General features: G+C 40.5%; 2 protein-coding genes across 5 annotated transcripts in view; one reads left to right on the top strand and one right to left on the bottom strand.

Annotated features, from left to right (window-relative positions):
• The window catches only part of LOC137604228 (phytanoyl-CoA hydroxylase-interacting protein-like), a 10847-nt gene extending 3393 nt beyond the window's left edge, over window positions 1-7454 (top strand). Inside the window, exons 2-5 of the mRNA XM_068328235.1 lie at window positions 3135-3331; window positions 4234-4408; window positions 5134-5251; window positions 6902-7454. Coding sequence (XP_068184336.1) covers window positions 3135-3331; window positions 4234-4408; window positions 5134-5251; window positions 6902-7445 — 1034 coding nt within the window. The 3' untranslated portion in view covers window positions 7446-7454. The remainder of the gene's footprint in view (window positions 1-3134; window positions 3332-4233; window positions 4409-5133; window positions 5252-6901) is intronic.
• A 1596-nt stretch (window positions 7455-9050) lies between these two features.
• LOC137604225 (protein FAM13A-like) overlaps window positions 9051-15000 on the bottom strand; it is an 18569-nt gene continuing 12619 nt past the window's right edge. For 3 of the 4 annotated variants that reach the window (XM_068328229.1, XM_068328228.1, XM_068328231.1), the window contains 11 exons: window positions 14810-14896; window positions 13226-13430; window positions 12505-12754; window positions 12166-12298; window positions 11756-11837; window positions 11051-11283; window positions 10831-10914; window positions 10566-10670; window positions 10027-10241; window positions 9761-9858; window positions 9051-9313 (listed from right to left, as the gene is read on the bottom strand). In XM_068328229.1, the coding sequence (XP_068184330.1) occupies window positions 9060-9313; window positions 9761-9858; window positions 10027-10241; window positions 10566-10670; window positions 10831-10914; window positions 11051-11283; window positions 11756-11837; window positions 12166-12298; window positions 12505-12754; window positions 13226-13430; window positions 14810-14896 (1746 nt within the window). In that variant the 3' untranslated portion in view covers window positions 9051-9059. Of the gene's footprint in view, window positions 9314-9756; window positions 9859-10026; window positions 10242-10565; window positions 10671-10830; window positions 10915-11050; window positions 11284-11755; window positions 11838-12165; window positions 12299-12504; window positions 12755-13225; window positions 13431-14809; window positions 14897-15000 lie in introns of all 4 variants that reach the window. The other variant, XM_068328230.1, reaches the window with a different exon arrangement.

The raw sequence follows: 15000 nt of genomic DNA on the forward strand, positions 1-15000 counted from the left end.
TAGAAATGTCCGTCTTGAACCCATAAAGTCCTGCTCACCTGTGAAATTTATGTTACTAAATTGTACCCAGTCTTCAGAGACACACTGATGTGTGAAAGTTGAATCACACACTGCGATAAAGACATTCATGCGTTGTGACTTTGTCCAACCAGTGCACTGAATTGCACACGACTGGAGCTGAGTTCCAGACCTAGCCCTGCAACTTAAACAGTAGGACGCTCCTCAGCTTGAACTGAGTGCCCACTTGTGCCATCAGAGACATTCAGTGCTACTTTCACCATCCAAATTGCTTCTCATCACCCAGCAGCACCTGACAAATGTATTTTTCAGCGCTAACCTTCACTCAAAGCTGACTTGATTTGAAAGTGGGATGAACTGACCTTCAACAGGAGCACCTTAACAGTTTATAATGGTCACTTTCATGCCGAGCACCAAATCAGAGGCTGCATTTTTTTTTTATCACATTCATCACACAATTAGAAATCAAAGACAGGTGGATCTGGAAAGTAGCCACAGCGATTCAACAGGATGGCCCCACCCATTTGCAATTTGAAAGATTTGTATTGATCCGCCTGCCCCTATTGTTATTTCACTCTATGGTATTTGCTGCACACTGATTAGAAAACTAATACCCAATAAGGCCAAATGAATAGTGATCAATAGATTTAATGGAGCCCTGGCCTCCATTTGATGAAGTTTAATACTAGCGCTATTGTTAATAACTTTGTGCTCTGGTGCTCCGCTCAGACATAAACTAAAGTCCTGAGTTGTTTTGCACCTTCTTCACATAATTGCAATCATGAGTAATTTGTGCTCCAAACGCTCCTAAGGAGGGGCTCGTTTTTCCTAATCACGATGAGCCTCCTGTGCAGCATTGCAACATGGGACGACAAATAAATATGCACGCAATTATGACTCAGCAAAAATGAATTTTAGCAACAGCACCAACCGTGCTGTGAGTGCAAAGTCAGGTTTACTACTAGCATTTAGTAGTAAAATTAGGGATTAAATCTCTCCTTTGCTTCATGACCTGCATCCTACATCGGCTACAGACAAGATGCACGTGCAGTGTATTCATAGTTAGAGGCAGCAAGCTGTACATAATCCTATTTCTGGTTTCTGATTAGTTTTCTATATTTTCAATTAATTTTTGAACATTTTACGTTTGTATATGATCTCTCTCTATGGAGCAGTAGCATTTTCTCTGATTTATGTACAGGAAACTGCAGGCTTGAGGGATTATTTCTCTGATAACATCGTTCTGAGCCGAGCTGCACAACCTCCAAAGAGTAATGTAGGTAATCTCTGACTGGGCTTCACTCTGTCAGCATAATGCTTCCATTTTCAGGTTAATTAGGAGAGCATTATAGAAGAGATGGGAAAGCGAAGACCCGTATAGAGTCTCCAGTCACAGGGAAACATTTCTGTTGACAGTAACATTAACAGCGTTGTCTTTACTTGCACAACATTTAGCAGATAAATAGATAGATAGATATACTTTATTTATCCCAAACTGGGATAAATAAACATGACAGGTTTGTCATGTTTGATTTAGATTCATCTTTAAAGTCATGATGATGAGAATTTGTCTAATATTGTTATTTTTACCAGATACCAAGCAGTAATAAATCCTATATTACTCAGCATTTTTTAAAATTTTCTAATTTTGAAGTTTTCTAAATTAAATAATTCCTTCCTTCAATAAAATCAGTGTTTGAGTCTTGTGTTATAGCGACCTCTTTCCCCCCGTGAGATCTGTGCTGACGTAATGGAACATTCTCTGAAGGAGGTCGGCTCCATCATGTCCTGTGTTGACCCCCTCAGTGTGAGCAGAACTGGTCAACCCATTCGGGTCTAAGTGTAATGAGATGTGTTTATTGTGGACGAGCAGAAGGGTGACATGTTCCACAAGTCAAATCAGAGTTAGAACGCTAACGTGTCCGTAAAAGGAATGAAAGCCAACAATTTGCAGACGTACAGAGGATGTAGCTGACGAAGCTTGAATCCTTACTTACTCAGGATTCTCTCATTAGTCCTGAAATAGAAGCAACAAAAGGTTTTCTTTGGACGAAATGACAATTTGTGATGAAATTCAGTTGAGATAACTTTGAAAAAGATGATTCAAGCTGTTTCCAGCTCACAGAGGAATTATCATTCTGGAAATTTCCAATCAAACTTTTGTGTGAAGATGAGACAGGAGAGTCCACCAGCCCCATTATGAGATTCCTCTTTTATGTCACCCTCTCTCAATAGAGGAGTGGAGATGGGTGTTGCATGCTCCACCGCTCTTTCCATTGTTTACTTTCTATTGAGTCCTGTCATGCTGTGCACTAGTCCCAAATACTGAAGAGTTGTATATTCACTCTCTCTCGTGCTAACACCGAGAGCATGTACAGAAAGCACACTGTTGTCATGCCAAGTGGGCGTTTCCCAGTGTTTGCCACCAAGTTTATGTTCCTCCAAATTCTACAAAGCTCTCATTCAACCCCATTTTTTACATTTGCATTTGGCCTGAATATGCACTTTTGAGTCATACGCCTTTGCTACATGTTCTGTTCCAAACAGAGGCCAGACTAATGCCTGAGATCTCCTAAGAGCAGCTAGCGGACGGATTTGTAATGTTCAGTTTCCTACTGCTGATACTAAATCGGACCCATCTCTGCAGAGAAGAGAGACGGTTCAATCAGCTGAATTCCAAATATTTATTGCTGCATATGTTCGAGTGCCAAATAGGTGTGTTTGAATTGAGGAGCTAATGTGTTTCCATGGCAACCTATATGGTAGTCCGCAACTCGGGCTGCGTGTGTGTGCGTATGTGTGTGTGTGTGTGTGTGTGTGTGTGTGTGTATGTGTGTGAGAGAGATATGAGGGATCTACTACAGCAATACCATCTGAAAAATGATTGCTGCGAAGCTGCAGTAGCGTGTAAGGTAGTGAGGTTTTATAGAATAAATTACAGATGGATTATTTGAATGTGTTCAGACACTAACCAAATACTGCTTCTAATTTCTATCACTTCTAATCATTATAAGCAAATGTTTAACAAGATAACTGACTAGAACACAAAGTGTGATCCCAGTCTGCTTTTTATTCCACTTAACATTGATGATATCAATCGTTTTTCAACTACACAGGAAAAAAATCCCAGGACGGCAGCATCTCAGAGACAGAGGAACTCCCCGTTCCTCAGAACATCAAGATCAGCAACATCACCTGCGACTCCTTCAAGATCTGCTGGGACATGGAGCCTCGCAGCAAGGAACGCATCACTCACTACTTCATCGACCTGAACAAGAAGGAGAACAAAAACTCAAACAAGTTCAAACACAAGGTAATGCTTGAATCATCCAAGATTCACGTAAGGAGAGCAATGGATAGTTTTCACAATGATATGATTGTGTTGCTTTTCATAAATAAGGAAATGTCAAGAAAAACAGGTTTTAACAAGTTTTGAGTTTTTCAATGCGTCAGAAAATGTTAAACTGACATAAAAACAAACAAACAAATGAAAAATTGGCTGTCTTTAAATCTGTTTTAGATTCAAATGAATTTTTCAGCAGATAAGAAAAGGTTGGTGCAAGAATCACTAATAATCAGCTCGAGAGTTCAAAAAAGGCAAAACCTACAACTGAAATCAATGCGCAACACTTTTCACTCTTCTGCACAGGACAAAGTAAGGACAGTGACTTTTGTGACCTCTGCTTTTCCAGTAACATCATATCTTGTACACACATTATGATAATTCTTGATGTATGAACGCTAAAGTACTGATTTGTAGATGAAACACATAACACAAGAACCATAAGTCTAACCAAAAAATACATTTCTTTTTTTGCACCTGAGGCGAAAACAATCTTTTCACTGCATGTTTTCTTTTTTTTTTCTCAAAGTCTCCTTGGTGACTTTTCTCTTCATTAAAAACAAGGATAACAACACTTATGCTTTCTGCAGAACCATCAGAAAAAGGGAGTGATTCAGTGATGTGGTTTATTTTAAAGTCTTGTTGGGTGCTATAAAGTGGAGTATTTCTCTACTTTCGTCTTTCCTATAGCAGACTGCCTTATTCCAGTATTTTGATTTCAGTGTGCTTCGGCGGTTTTGGTGGATTAATGGTATGACTCTGTTGCTAGGCAGGTGTAATCAATGAGCTGTCAAAGCCCGCTACAGATGACATACTTCACTTTCTGACTCATTCCTTCTTGTTCTTGTCCATCCATCCTGTGCTCCACCCAGGATGTTCCTACCAAACTGGTTGCCAAAGCGGTGCCGCTGCCCATGACGGTCCGGGGCCACTGGTTCCTGAGTCCACGCACTGAATACACAGTGGCTGTCCAGACTGCATCGAAACAGTCGGATGGAGACTACGCAATCTCCGAGTGGAGTGAGATCATCGAGTTCTGCACTGCTGGTGAGTAAGATGGAGCTGTGAGTTAACCAACCAAATTACTAGACAATAATGAGGGCGTTGGGGAGAAGAAGATAATTAAATTAGAGGAAGTACATCATGTGGGTGGATATTAAAAGTACAATAAATTATACTGAATGGATGGAAAGATGAATCCCGAGATGGGGGGAGGGATAGAGAGGAAAATAAGGGATTAAAGGATGGAGAGAAGCCCTGTCGTATATCTCAAGATGCAGAGGTCAGTGGGTTCAAAATCTCCAGCCCCAGGCTCAGGGTGGGGGTGGGAAAAGGGGGGAGAAATGACAGCATGGAAACTGGATGGGAGAATTCAGCATGGGGGGATTTGTGAGAGGAATGTGGAGCAGCTGTGAAGAGTAGGTCGCAAATAAGGAAGAAATAGAGAAACAGGTGAGGGACAGTGTTGACATAGGATGGAGGAAATACTTCATCATTATAAAATGTATCATGCACTTTAGAGTAGAATCCACCCATTATGTTATGGACCTGCTGTCACTATGGTGAGGGCCAGCTGTGTGTTTCATTGCAGGCTATGACTACGAAGGGCTGAGAGTGATATTCCATCAAAGCCGGTGAACAAACTCTTGTGTTTTATAATCAAAGAAATTAGAGGTTCATATCTACCAGTGACGTCATGACATCGGCTCGTGATCCGCCTCATGACAGTGTATTTATATTTATGATCACACGTATTTTGTTCATTTTTCCAGATTATTCCACAGTGCATCTAAACCAGCTGTTGGAAAAGGCGGAGGTCATCGCCGGTCGGATGCTGCGATTCTCTGTCTTCTATAGGAACCAGAATAAAGAGTACTTTGACCATGCCAGGTAAGATATTTATGTTTATGTGGTCTTGTGCACATGATCACAGCTAATTTAAAAAATACTCACCAGCAGAGTCATCTGGTAAGGTCAGCTGTTATGAATATGTTTGCTTGTTGTACTCCACTCATTTTATGTCATTTTTAATGTTACTGACTGGGTTGTTCAATTCTGATCAAACTAATCCAAATTTGAAAATTAATCATCAATATTTTCTAACCCTAAACCAAATTGTCATTTTTTGCTCATAGGAAAACAGGAATATTATTGCATTTGTCTTTTTTTATTTTTGATATCTGAGCCTTTTTTAGAATCATCCGTTATCTTAATGTACATTCCACCCTCATATGATCTGTGGAATTATGGATAACCACGTTTTTCATACTTTCCCTCCTTGTGTAAATAAATGAAATTCTGTGAATGATATTGCTACAAAACTCATTTTCCATCCTAACCAGAAAATGTACCAAATTACGACCTGATCACCTTTATATTCTGGTGCCTTCACTGAAGACACCCCTAACCCTAAGCTGATATGGCCATTAAGCAAAGGTTGCACTGTTATGGTATTTATCTAAGGCACGCACTGTGATAATGAAACAAATAAATACTGAATATTACTGATTATATCAAAAATTAGACTTAAAATTCATCAATCCCTCCAGTGTGTGCTGTAGCCACTGTTTGTGAGTGCCTTTTTGTAGGAACTCTGCCTTCTGATTATCTCTAGTGCTGAGTTGGTGCAGTGGAAGCGCTTTGGTTAAACTGCACCATCATGTGGGCCATAAGAAAACTGAAAACACCTCTCAACCAAAACCTCTTGCTCTCTTGTGATGAATAATTCCATAATGCCTACAATAAAGCATCAATTACCAGGATAATGACAACGTCTGCGGTGATCGCAGTGTAATTAGAATTGATAATTGGAGCTATGGAGCTCAGATTTACTCTGTGGAGAAGACCTGCAGCTGTCAGAGAAGTACTTAACCTCTTTCTATCAGTTTATTTCAATGCTAAATAAATGTTTCTGTGATACTAACTGAACTCTGACAGTGATGGACCTGCTCCAGAAACTAGTTATGTCTTCAATTGGTTTGTTATGAGATACCTGGATGGGATCATCCACATTTATTCTGCTTTCACTTGAGTGTCTGCAACGTTGCAACACAAAACCAGTGAAAACTAGATGAAGTTTCCAAATTTTATAAAACATAGAATATATTCAACATTTTTGGATATAAACATATATTTGAGGTACTCTAAATACTAAACTATTACTTCAACTACTTGTCAACATTTTGAACTTTTTCATCAGTAAAAATAATGCTAAACGATTTTATTGTTTTTTAATTTTATATATCTATTTTTGAGGCTGGGGGACACAGGGTCAGTCTCCATTTACTGCATGACCAAAATCAATCAGTTTAAGTAACGATTTTTATCATTATCAGAAAACAATTTCAAAGATCAAATTATAGTATACTTCCAGTGTTTTCCATCAATTTCTTCAGATTCAGATTTCTAAAATCCCCATTCAAGACCTTAATTTAGCTATAGGACATTCCTTGTTCATGGGGTCATGAAACATGAAAGTGATTAGATGTTTTTTGGTTAACTCTCAACCAATTTTTAAAAAAATTTCCCCAACACCCCCAGGGAGAAGCAAGAGAACCGGATGTTGCCATCAGTGAAGGACAACAGCGGTAGCCATGGCTCACCTATCAGTGGAAAGCTGGAGGGCATCTACTTCAGCTGCAACACAGAGTTCAACACAGGCAAGCCCCCACAGGATTCTCCCTACGGTCGCCACCGCTTTGAGGTTAAGGCTGACGTGCTTTTCAACACCAACACCAACTTGTACTTTGGAGACTTCTACTGCATGTACACAGCCTACCACTATGTCATTTTGGTCCTGGCACCAAAAGGCTCCAGAGGTGACGACTTCTGCAAGCAAAGGCTTCCCCTGCTTGACCGCTCCAACAACAGCTTCCTCACCTGCAAACAGGATGAAGAGGGTGAAGGCAGTCTGACGTTTTACCACGCTCAAGATGTCATCCTGGAGGTGATCTACACGGAGCCTTTAGACCTGGCTTTGGGCACGGTAGCTGAGATCAGCGGGCATCAGTTGATGAGTCTGTCAACAGTAAATGCCAAGAAAGACCCCAGCTGTAAGACCTGCAACATCAGTGTCGGACGCTAAAAAAATAAATAAATCAGAATGTAGGAGAGAGAGGAGAGGATTGATTGACACAGAAGGTCCACGTGGACTGATGAGGAAGACCAACACTTGCATGAAGCAGCGGATTCAGTAGCTCCCCAGACATGGACACCAACATATCTCTGACACCTTTCTGTACTCTCCAGAGATCAACAAAAAAATAAAAAATAAAAAATGAAGGTACACTCTTGAGACCTACACTGTTGTCTCAGCCGAAAGGAGTCATCCTAAATGTTTAGAACATTAACACAACTGAGCAAACTGAATCTTTCACACCTACAGCAAAGATCCATCCATCCTGCAAGTGCATACTGATTGAGCCTTTTACCTGTACTAACAAACGTGGGATGCCTCGACTTAATTGCCCGTTGTTTATTTAACAAGTTGTCCCATATTTTGTTAATGATCTTTGCCTTGTTATTATTGATATGCTGTTAATGAAGTTGGACAAACATGCTATTGTTTCCAGTTATAATGACTGTTTTTTTTAAATGTTTTTCTCTATCTACGTTAGACAAATCCAGACTTTTCTATACCTCCCACTAGTGGAAAAGAACGGTATTACAAAATTCTATGGCTGCAGCATCAACAGTCATCCTTGATACCAAAGGTACTAAAAACCAGACATGTAACCGCTGTGGAATCTTATCTGTACTAATGAAACACTCTCTACACTATGTATTCACCAAGTCTCTGATGACCAAGTACGACCTACTTGTTAACCTTTAAAAAAGCATGATGCAGTTTTGTGCAGCACAAGTATGAAAAATGTCAGTACCTCAACCATAGCAACTTTTTCTGCTCAGTCGCTCATATTTTGTTGTAGTCAGCAGAAAGAAAACAGAACCGTAATCTGTGTTTAGTACAGTAAATGTGAAAAAATATTTATTTTTATTGACATTTATATATAGATATATATGTGTGTGTGTGTGTATATATCTATATATATAAAAAACTATAGATTATATAAACCAGAAGTGCACAATGTCAAAAAACTCTGATCATTGTCAACAACTGAATTTAGGCATGAATTAACTTCATTACAGGCAAACTGGGAGGGATACACCCAAATTTGACAGCACATTAAACTTGCACTGCAATGTAAACATTCACCAACTTTAACATTTTTTTCTACTTTGAGCATGTAAAGATAAAAAATTTAGAACATCTATCAAATTCTTACTGCATATCATAGCACAATGTAGAATGAAAAAAAAAGACATGCACAAACAATACAGGATTATTTCATTGATTGCATTTATACTAACACTTTTTTTTTTTTGCCTACAAGGGACTTTTTTAAAAATTTAATTCAGATATCATTTAAATGGTGGACAATTCTGTCAAAAATAATATTTTGCCATAGAGAAAAACAGGTACAAAGTGCCATGACGTACATAAAGTATTGTAGTAATCTCAAACTTGACTAATATGTAACTAACATCAAGTTATTACAGCTGTCCTCTTTGACATAAATTACCACTACATAAAATACACTTGCTACATGAGGTTCAGAAATAGATTCATCATGAAGGACAAGGTACAGTATGTATTTTTTGGAACTCAAAGCTCTCACCCAACATCCAATTGAGATCGTCACCAATGTCTATCGGTTCTCTTCTTGTAAAGTGCATTAACATATAGAGCATGCCATAAAATCACACCACTGCAATGAAATGATTGCAATCCATTAGATTTGACAAACATCCCACTGTGAGCTAACTCAGCTAGCCTTGCTTGAGTCCTGTTGTTTACTGAGCAGGGCCTCCAGTAAGCGGAGCTTTGCTTTGAGGTTCTTGTACTGGCAGTACTCCTCTGCCATTGGTCCACGGTCCTCCTTCTGACACACCCTGTTAATGATGCACGGAGGAAAAAAGATGCAAACAAAAGGAAAAATGTTAGTAGTTCCAAACAATCTGCAGCAGCGTCCATACCTGGTTGATAGTCCCTATGTTGCCTTACTCAGATAGCTTCGTACAGTGTGTATTGTAATCAAGAACTTACTGTATTTTGTTCGAAGGACTAACATATACAGTACAAAGGATGTGTACAGTTCTGAGCAAAAGTCTATCTCTTCGTCTCTTTCCTAAGATCTTTGTGCTGTATTAACGTTAAGCGTGTGTCACACTGTCATGTCATTATGATGGACTTTCTTTTGTGGATGTTTTTCTTTGTTTTTCACAAGACATTGACAAAACCAAATGTTCCAAGTTTATTAAAAGACACAATAAAACTGAAAAGCCAAATAGTTTGTGTGTGCCGTGTTTCCTTTTGGTCTCTCTGTACTCTTTACCTGCCTGTCTGCATGTAAAAATGATCCTCAAAATCTCGGAGGACATGGTGAAGCTGACGCTTCTCAGCCCGTGCCATCCTAAGGTGATCCAGTAACTCTGGTCTGCAAAGAATTAATAAAGACGTCTACATTGAAAATGTACCAAGACACCAAGACAACTATTCCAGACAACTAATTCTGACTGATAAATACATGATGTACAGTAAATCCAACTACCGAGGTGTATATACTACACATAAACACACACACACACACATACAAAAGCCATACCTAGAAGCTTCATGCAGTGTTGCCATGGTCATTATCTGAGGCTGGAACCTCTTTACTTCTTCAAGCGGCGAGGCCAGAGGTGTTTCTGACATTTCTGGGGATGACAGATGCAGCAACTCATCTGGAGACACACACCTGGGGGACTTCAACCACAGTAACTGCTGCATGGGGTTTTGCTGTGTGGGAGACTCTTCATCAGAGTCATCCTCTTCGTTCTAAGAAGACATACACAGGAGAAATACCCGGTCTGTCATGGCAAATATCTGGCAACATGAACCATGTAAAAATACACAGTACTGCATGTTGGCTGTTTTAAATCAATCGAACCATTATCTGTTCCATTTCTTCTGTTGAATTAAGTGAAACATTTCACTTTATTCTGTTGGAGCTTATATACTTCGCCACTAGGGGGGCAAAAAATAACACTTGCTGATAGTCAGCCTAAACTCGTCCCGGAAATAGAATGATGGAGCTTATCTCTCTCTACAAGACGTCTTCCTTATTTAAAATTCAGTGTTCATTATTAGATATTTACTCACAATGGTGGTGATGACTGCTGCTGCAGCAGAAGAAAGCAGTAGCTGTTTGAGAAGACGGTAGCGATCATAGTAAGGTTTCATCAGAGTTCGCTCCAGTCTTGTACTCTAGAGACACGCAGATATTAAGACAAATAAGAGAAATTGCTTTATTATTGGTGGTGATAGGAAAATACAAATAATTGCAAACATATGATGTGAGGAGACAGAGATCAATATTGAGAGGCTAAGTTAAAAAAAAACAAATAGTTATTCATGCTGATCTTACCGGTCGTCCATGCAAACTCTCGAAGTAGAGCAAACACTTCTGCAGGCTGGTCTTCTCCAATGTCATCTGAAAATGGGACATCTCCTGTACATACAGGCAGAGAGAAAAGTGTTTACAGGTAATCAAGCTGTTAATCTGGGGTCGGTCACACACAGAGGCTCCCCATGACAGATAATCAGGATGTTTTTGTGTGAAGTGAAACCATTCCTGCAACACCAACCTTGATGCTGTCAGGCAGGCCCAGCTCCCGTCGTCTTTCCTTCAGCCTATTGGTTATAATGTTAACTGTTTCCTCGAAATCTGGCTTGGTGTTGCTGTTGTTCAGTTGCTGCAGCTCGTTTTCTGCCAGTGCTGCTCCCCTTTGGTCCGTGTTGGTCCCGTATCTTTCAGCTAAATGGTTGGAGCCTCCATGTTCTCTCAGCTCCCCGTCCTCTGATTGCCTCAGCTTCAGCTCTAGACAATGACAGTCATAAAATGGACCATTAATGGAGCAAAAGTATGATAAAATGGTATCAGTCTATTCAACACAACTTCACAACAACTGACTTCACACAGATTTCTTGAAAAGCTGTACTGTTCCTTCAAATTTAGCTTTTGAATTAACATTTGATCTTCTTCTTCTTCTTTTCCTTTTGGCTTTTCCCTTCAGAGTCAAAAAATAATAACTGCTTTAAACCCAAAGGAGCAACACTACATTTTTTTATTTAAAAAAAAAGCAAAGATAAAAGAATGTATGCATTGACGTGTAACAATGTCATTATTATATGAACATATGTCAATTAAATTTATAAAGATCCATACTTTAAGTACAGATCTTTTTCATGTAGAACTTTTTTCATATTTGTACTTTCACTCAAACACAGATCTGAATATTTCTTCCACCAATCCAATCATTACATTTCATGTTGGAGTCCATGTAACTGACCTTTGAGCTGCTTGCGACTCTTGATGAGCTCCTTCATCAATCTGGCCATTTCTGGATGTGCTATTTTGTCATTATGGGCCGGCTGAAATAAATCACAAAAAAATCATAAACAGGGGGGTATATCCTCATGACCATGAATTTGTTCCATTTTCTACATTCTGGCTACCACTTTACTTCAGATAAATGGCATAACAAACACCATTCTTTTTGTTCGCCAGTAGAGGGAGTAGTTCACTCTAACATGATGCAAGGAGCTTGTATCCACACCACATTATTCCACATTACTAACAGACAGCAAGCAAGAAAATAAATAAATGGACAAACCCCACCCAGCACCAACAGAATAGTAACACCGAAATTTCTCATGCAGAACCCGGCCGACCAAGCAGCTCAGATTTCCACCTACTAACCTTGTAGTGCTTGTCCTGTTCAAAACGCTCCTCAAAACGCCTGATCCTCTTCCTCAGGGTGTGGATGTGTCTGTTGAGCAGCGATATGGACACGGAGCCCTCGTCCTGCTCTGTTCGGACATTGCTGCGGGCCCTGGAGACAAAAAATGTTTGTTTAATCATTTTATTAGGCTCCATGATGTAAGGAAACATAATGAAAATATGCAGTTTGTTATCACCTAACGTGACAGAAATCCACACTGCATCTGTATAGTATTAGGACTGTGAAAACTAGGGATCACTTGAGGAGGAAAATAAACTTAAGTTGATCCTATCTGAGTCACAATTCAGACGTCTTACATGCGTATGTGCTGTGAGCATGGAGAAGACGGGGCTGCATCAGGGTCCAGGTTGTAGCGCAGGCTGTGGCTCAGGCTAGGGCAGCGTGGTGACGGGACAGGGATGTCGGTTGTCATAAATCGGGAGAGGAGTGGACTGGTTTGAGGACCTGGTGGGCTTGGCAGTGTATCATTTCCTGAAATCCCCGTAGGAAGACCGGCGACGGAGAGGACAGGACTGGAGAGTGATGAGTGAGGAGACGAGGTGAATTCTGTCAGAGAGAGGACAGATAAACTATTAAGAAAAACCTATAATAGTTTTGCCGATGTCATATGTCATCTATATTTGACTTTGTGGAGGATAAAGTAGAGGATATACGGGAAAAATATGTGAGAGGAAAAGGTTAGTGGAAAGATGTAGGCTAAACAAGAAGAACTATGGAAAGGAAAACTGAATGAAGTAAAAACAGCTTTTATTTTTCCAAATTTGCTGCCCACTTTTTTTAGAGTTTGCCATCTCTATGGCCTCTATAGAAAGCTGGAAATAAATGATGACATAACAAATAGCCTAACTAAAATGACTGTACTGAGGTGCTTTGGACAAATGATTTCACAAAGAATTAATCATACAACTTGTAAATTACAAAATTTTCTTTGTTTCCCCAAAGACAGATGAATCAATAGAAATTGATAAACATGAATATCAGAATTTCAGTCTCAGTAGGAAATTGCGTCCGTCTTACCAGGCTGTGAGTCAACCGTTTGATGATCGTGAGTTGATGGTGATGGTGACGGGTGAAGGAGCAGTTTGTAGGTCATATACAGACTCTCCTCCTCAGCAGACTGAGGCTGTTGCTGGGCAGGTAGGCTTTCCTGAGCTTGAGGGTCTACTGATGGGGTCATGGGTCCCAGGTCAGACTCCAGAGCTTGTAGCTTAAGAGAGGGGCTCTGGAAACAGAAGCAGAACATGGCTTCAGGGATGCAGGCACGCAGGTGCAGGAGTAATCCGAACGATAGTTTTCTGGGATTTATGTGCCGCTCAGGGGTCTTCAGAAGTCCTGTAAAATCATTTTAGTCTCTTGAATGCCAAGAAATATTGTGCTGAAGCGGGGTGAGGATAGGAGTTGCAGGATGTAAGAGGAGAGGCTGAGTCAAAAATCAAAACAGAGCGGTGTGAGCACGATTCTGTCAGGGGTGGCTGAGCAGTCAAAAAATAAAATCAGGTCTTTGAGCCTTGAAGATTGTTAGTCAGTCATGAACTCAGTGATACAAGCATCACTTGCAAGGTGGCTCATATTTTCAGCAATCCGAAACACTGGCTTCTCTCTGCTGTAGCTCCCCTCCAGGCTAAATGGAACTAAAAACTATTCGGACGATTTCACCAGTCAGCAAATCCAATTCCTACTGTGCATCAGCATCCAGCATTGAATTCCTGAAAAGCACATTCCACGATTCCATTAGCAGCATTGCTGAGGTTCTCGGACCACCCGCTCCGTTGTTTGTGGGCGCGTAAGCGTACAAGGTTGCAGATCAAGGTTGAGAGGATCCCTAAATCCACATGGTTTTCCTCCCGACCGGCATTCCCGGTACTTCTGCTCCTGAACTGCCTCCACATGGATTATTTATAATGAATGTAAGAAGGGGGCGGCAGGGAAGCCGCTCTCGTTAGTGTGTGTGGGTGTGTGTGCAAGGGAGGAGAGAAGCACTGCATACGACAAGGCGTTTCCACAGCAACGTTGTCAAACCGCGCCGAGGAGTCTATTTGATGGACCTGTGGGGAGTCACGTAACGATCGTCTTGGTATGAGTGTGCGTGTAGGTGTATAGGCAATGAATTCAGATGGTGCTAAAAATAGATCTGCAATCGAGATGCAGCAAAAAAAAACCAAAAACCTCAGAGCTCCAGGAAAATATTGAAATATATGAATGTTGATTTGGGAACTTTCTCTCCTTTTTTGTTCTCTGACATCATCCTCAGCATCACCATCATCATCATCAAAAGCAGAAGCAGCCGATAAGGGCTCAGCCTCTCCTTTGTCATCACCCTCGACTGTTCATTCATGAAAAAAAAAAAACTGCTTTGTGCGTCACACAGAGGAGGCGGAAGGATGGAAAGGAGAAGAAGGAGTGCGGTTCTTATTACTGAAGCAAAACACCCACAGGCAGTCAACCTTACAGATAGTAATACAGGTGTGAATGCAAACACATGTGCACACAGACACACACAACCACAGCAGGTATCAGCTGTCTTATTGTTAAAAATAACCACTGATATTCAGAGGTGTTAATTTTCGTGTCTGAAAAGACCCGGAAGGAAGTGGAACTTACGTCACGGCTCTTGTTTGTGCCTCTGCAAACATGTTGTCCGTCAGGAGACCCACTCCGTCCTCCTCCTCCTCTGCCTCCTCTTCTTGCCTGGAGGAGAAGACAGCATATGCACAGATGTATTCTTATTCCTAATACCCACTTGCTAACGCATTAGCGAAGGTTACAGGCAACATATAAAGATATAGAGGATA

This window comes from Antennarius striatus, chromosome 11, assembly GCF_040054535.1.
Source record: "Antennarius striatus isolate MH-2024 chromosome 11, ASM4005453v1, whole genome shotgun sequence".
Classification (NCBI taxonomy): domain Eukaryota; kingdom Metazoa; phylum Chordata; class Actinopteri; order Lophiiformes; family Antennariidae; genus Antennarius; species Antennarius striatus.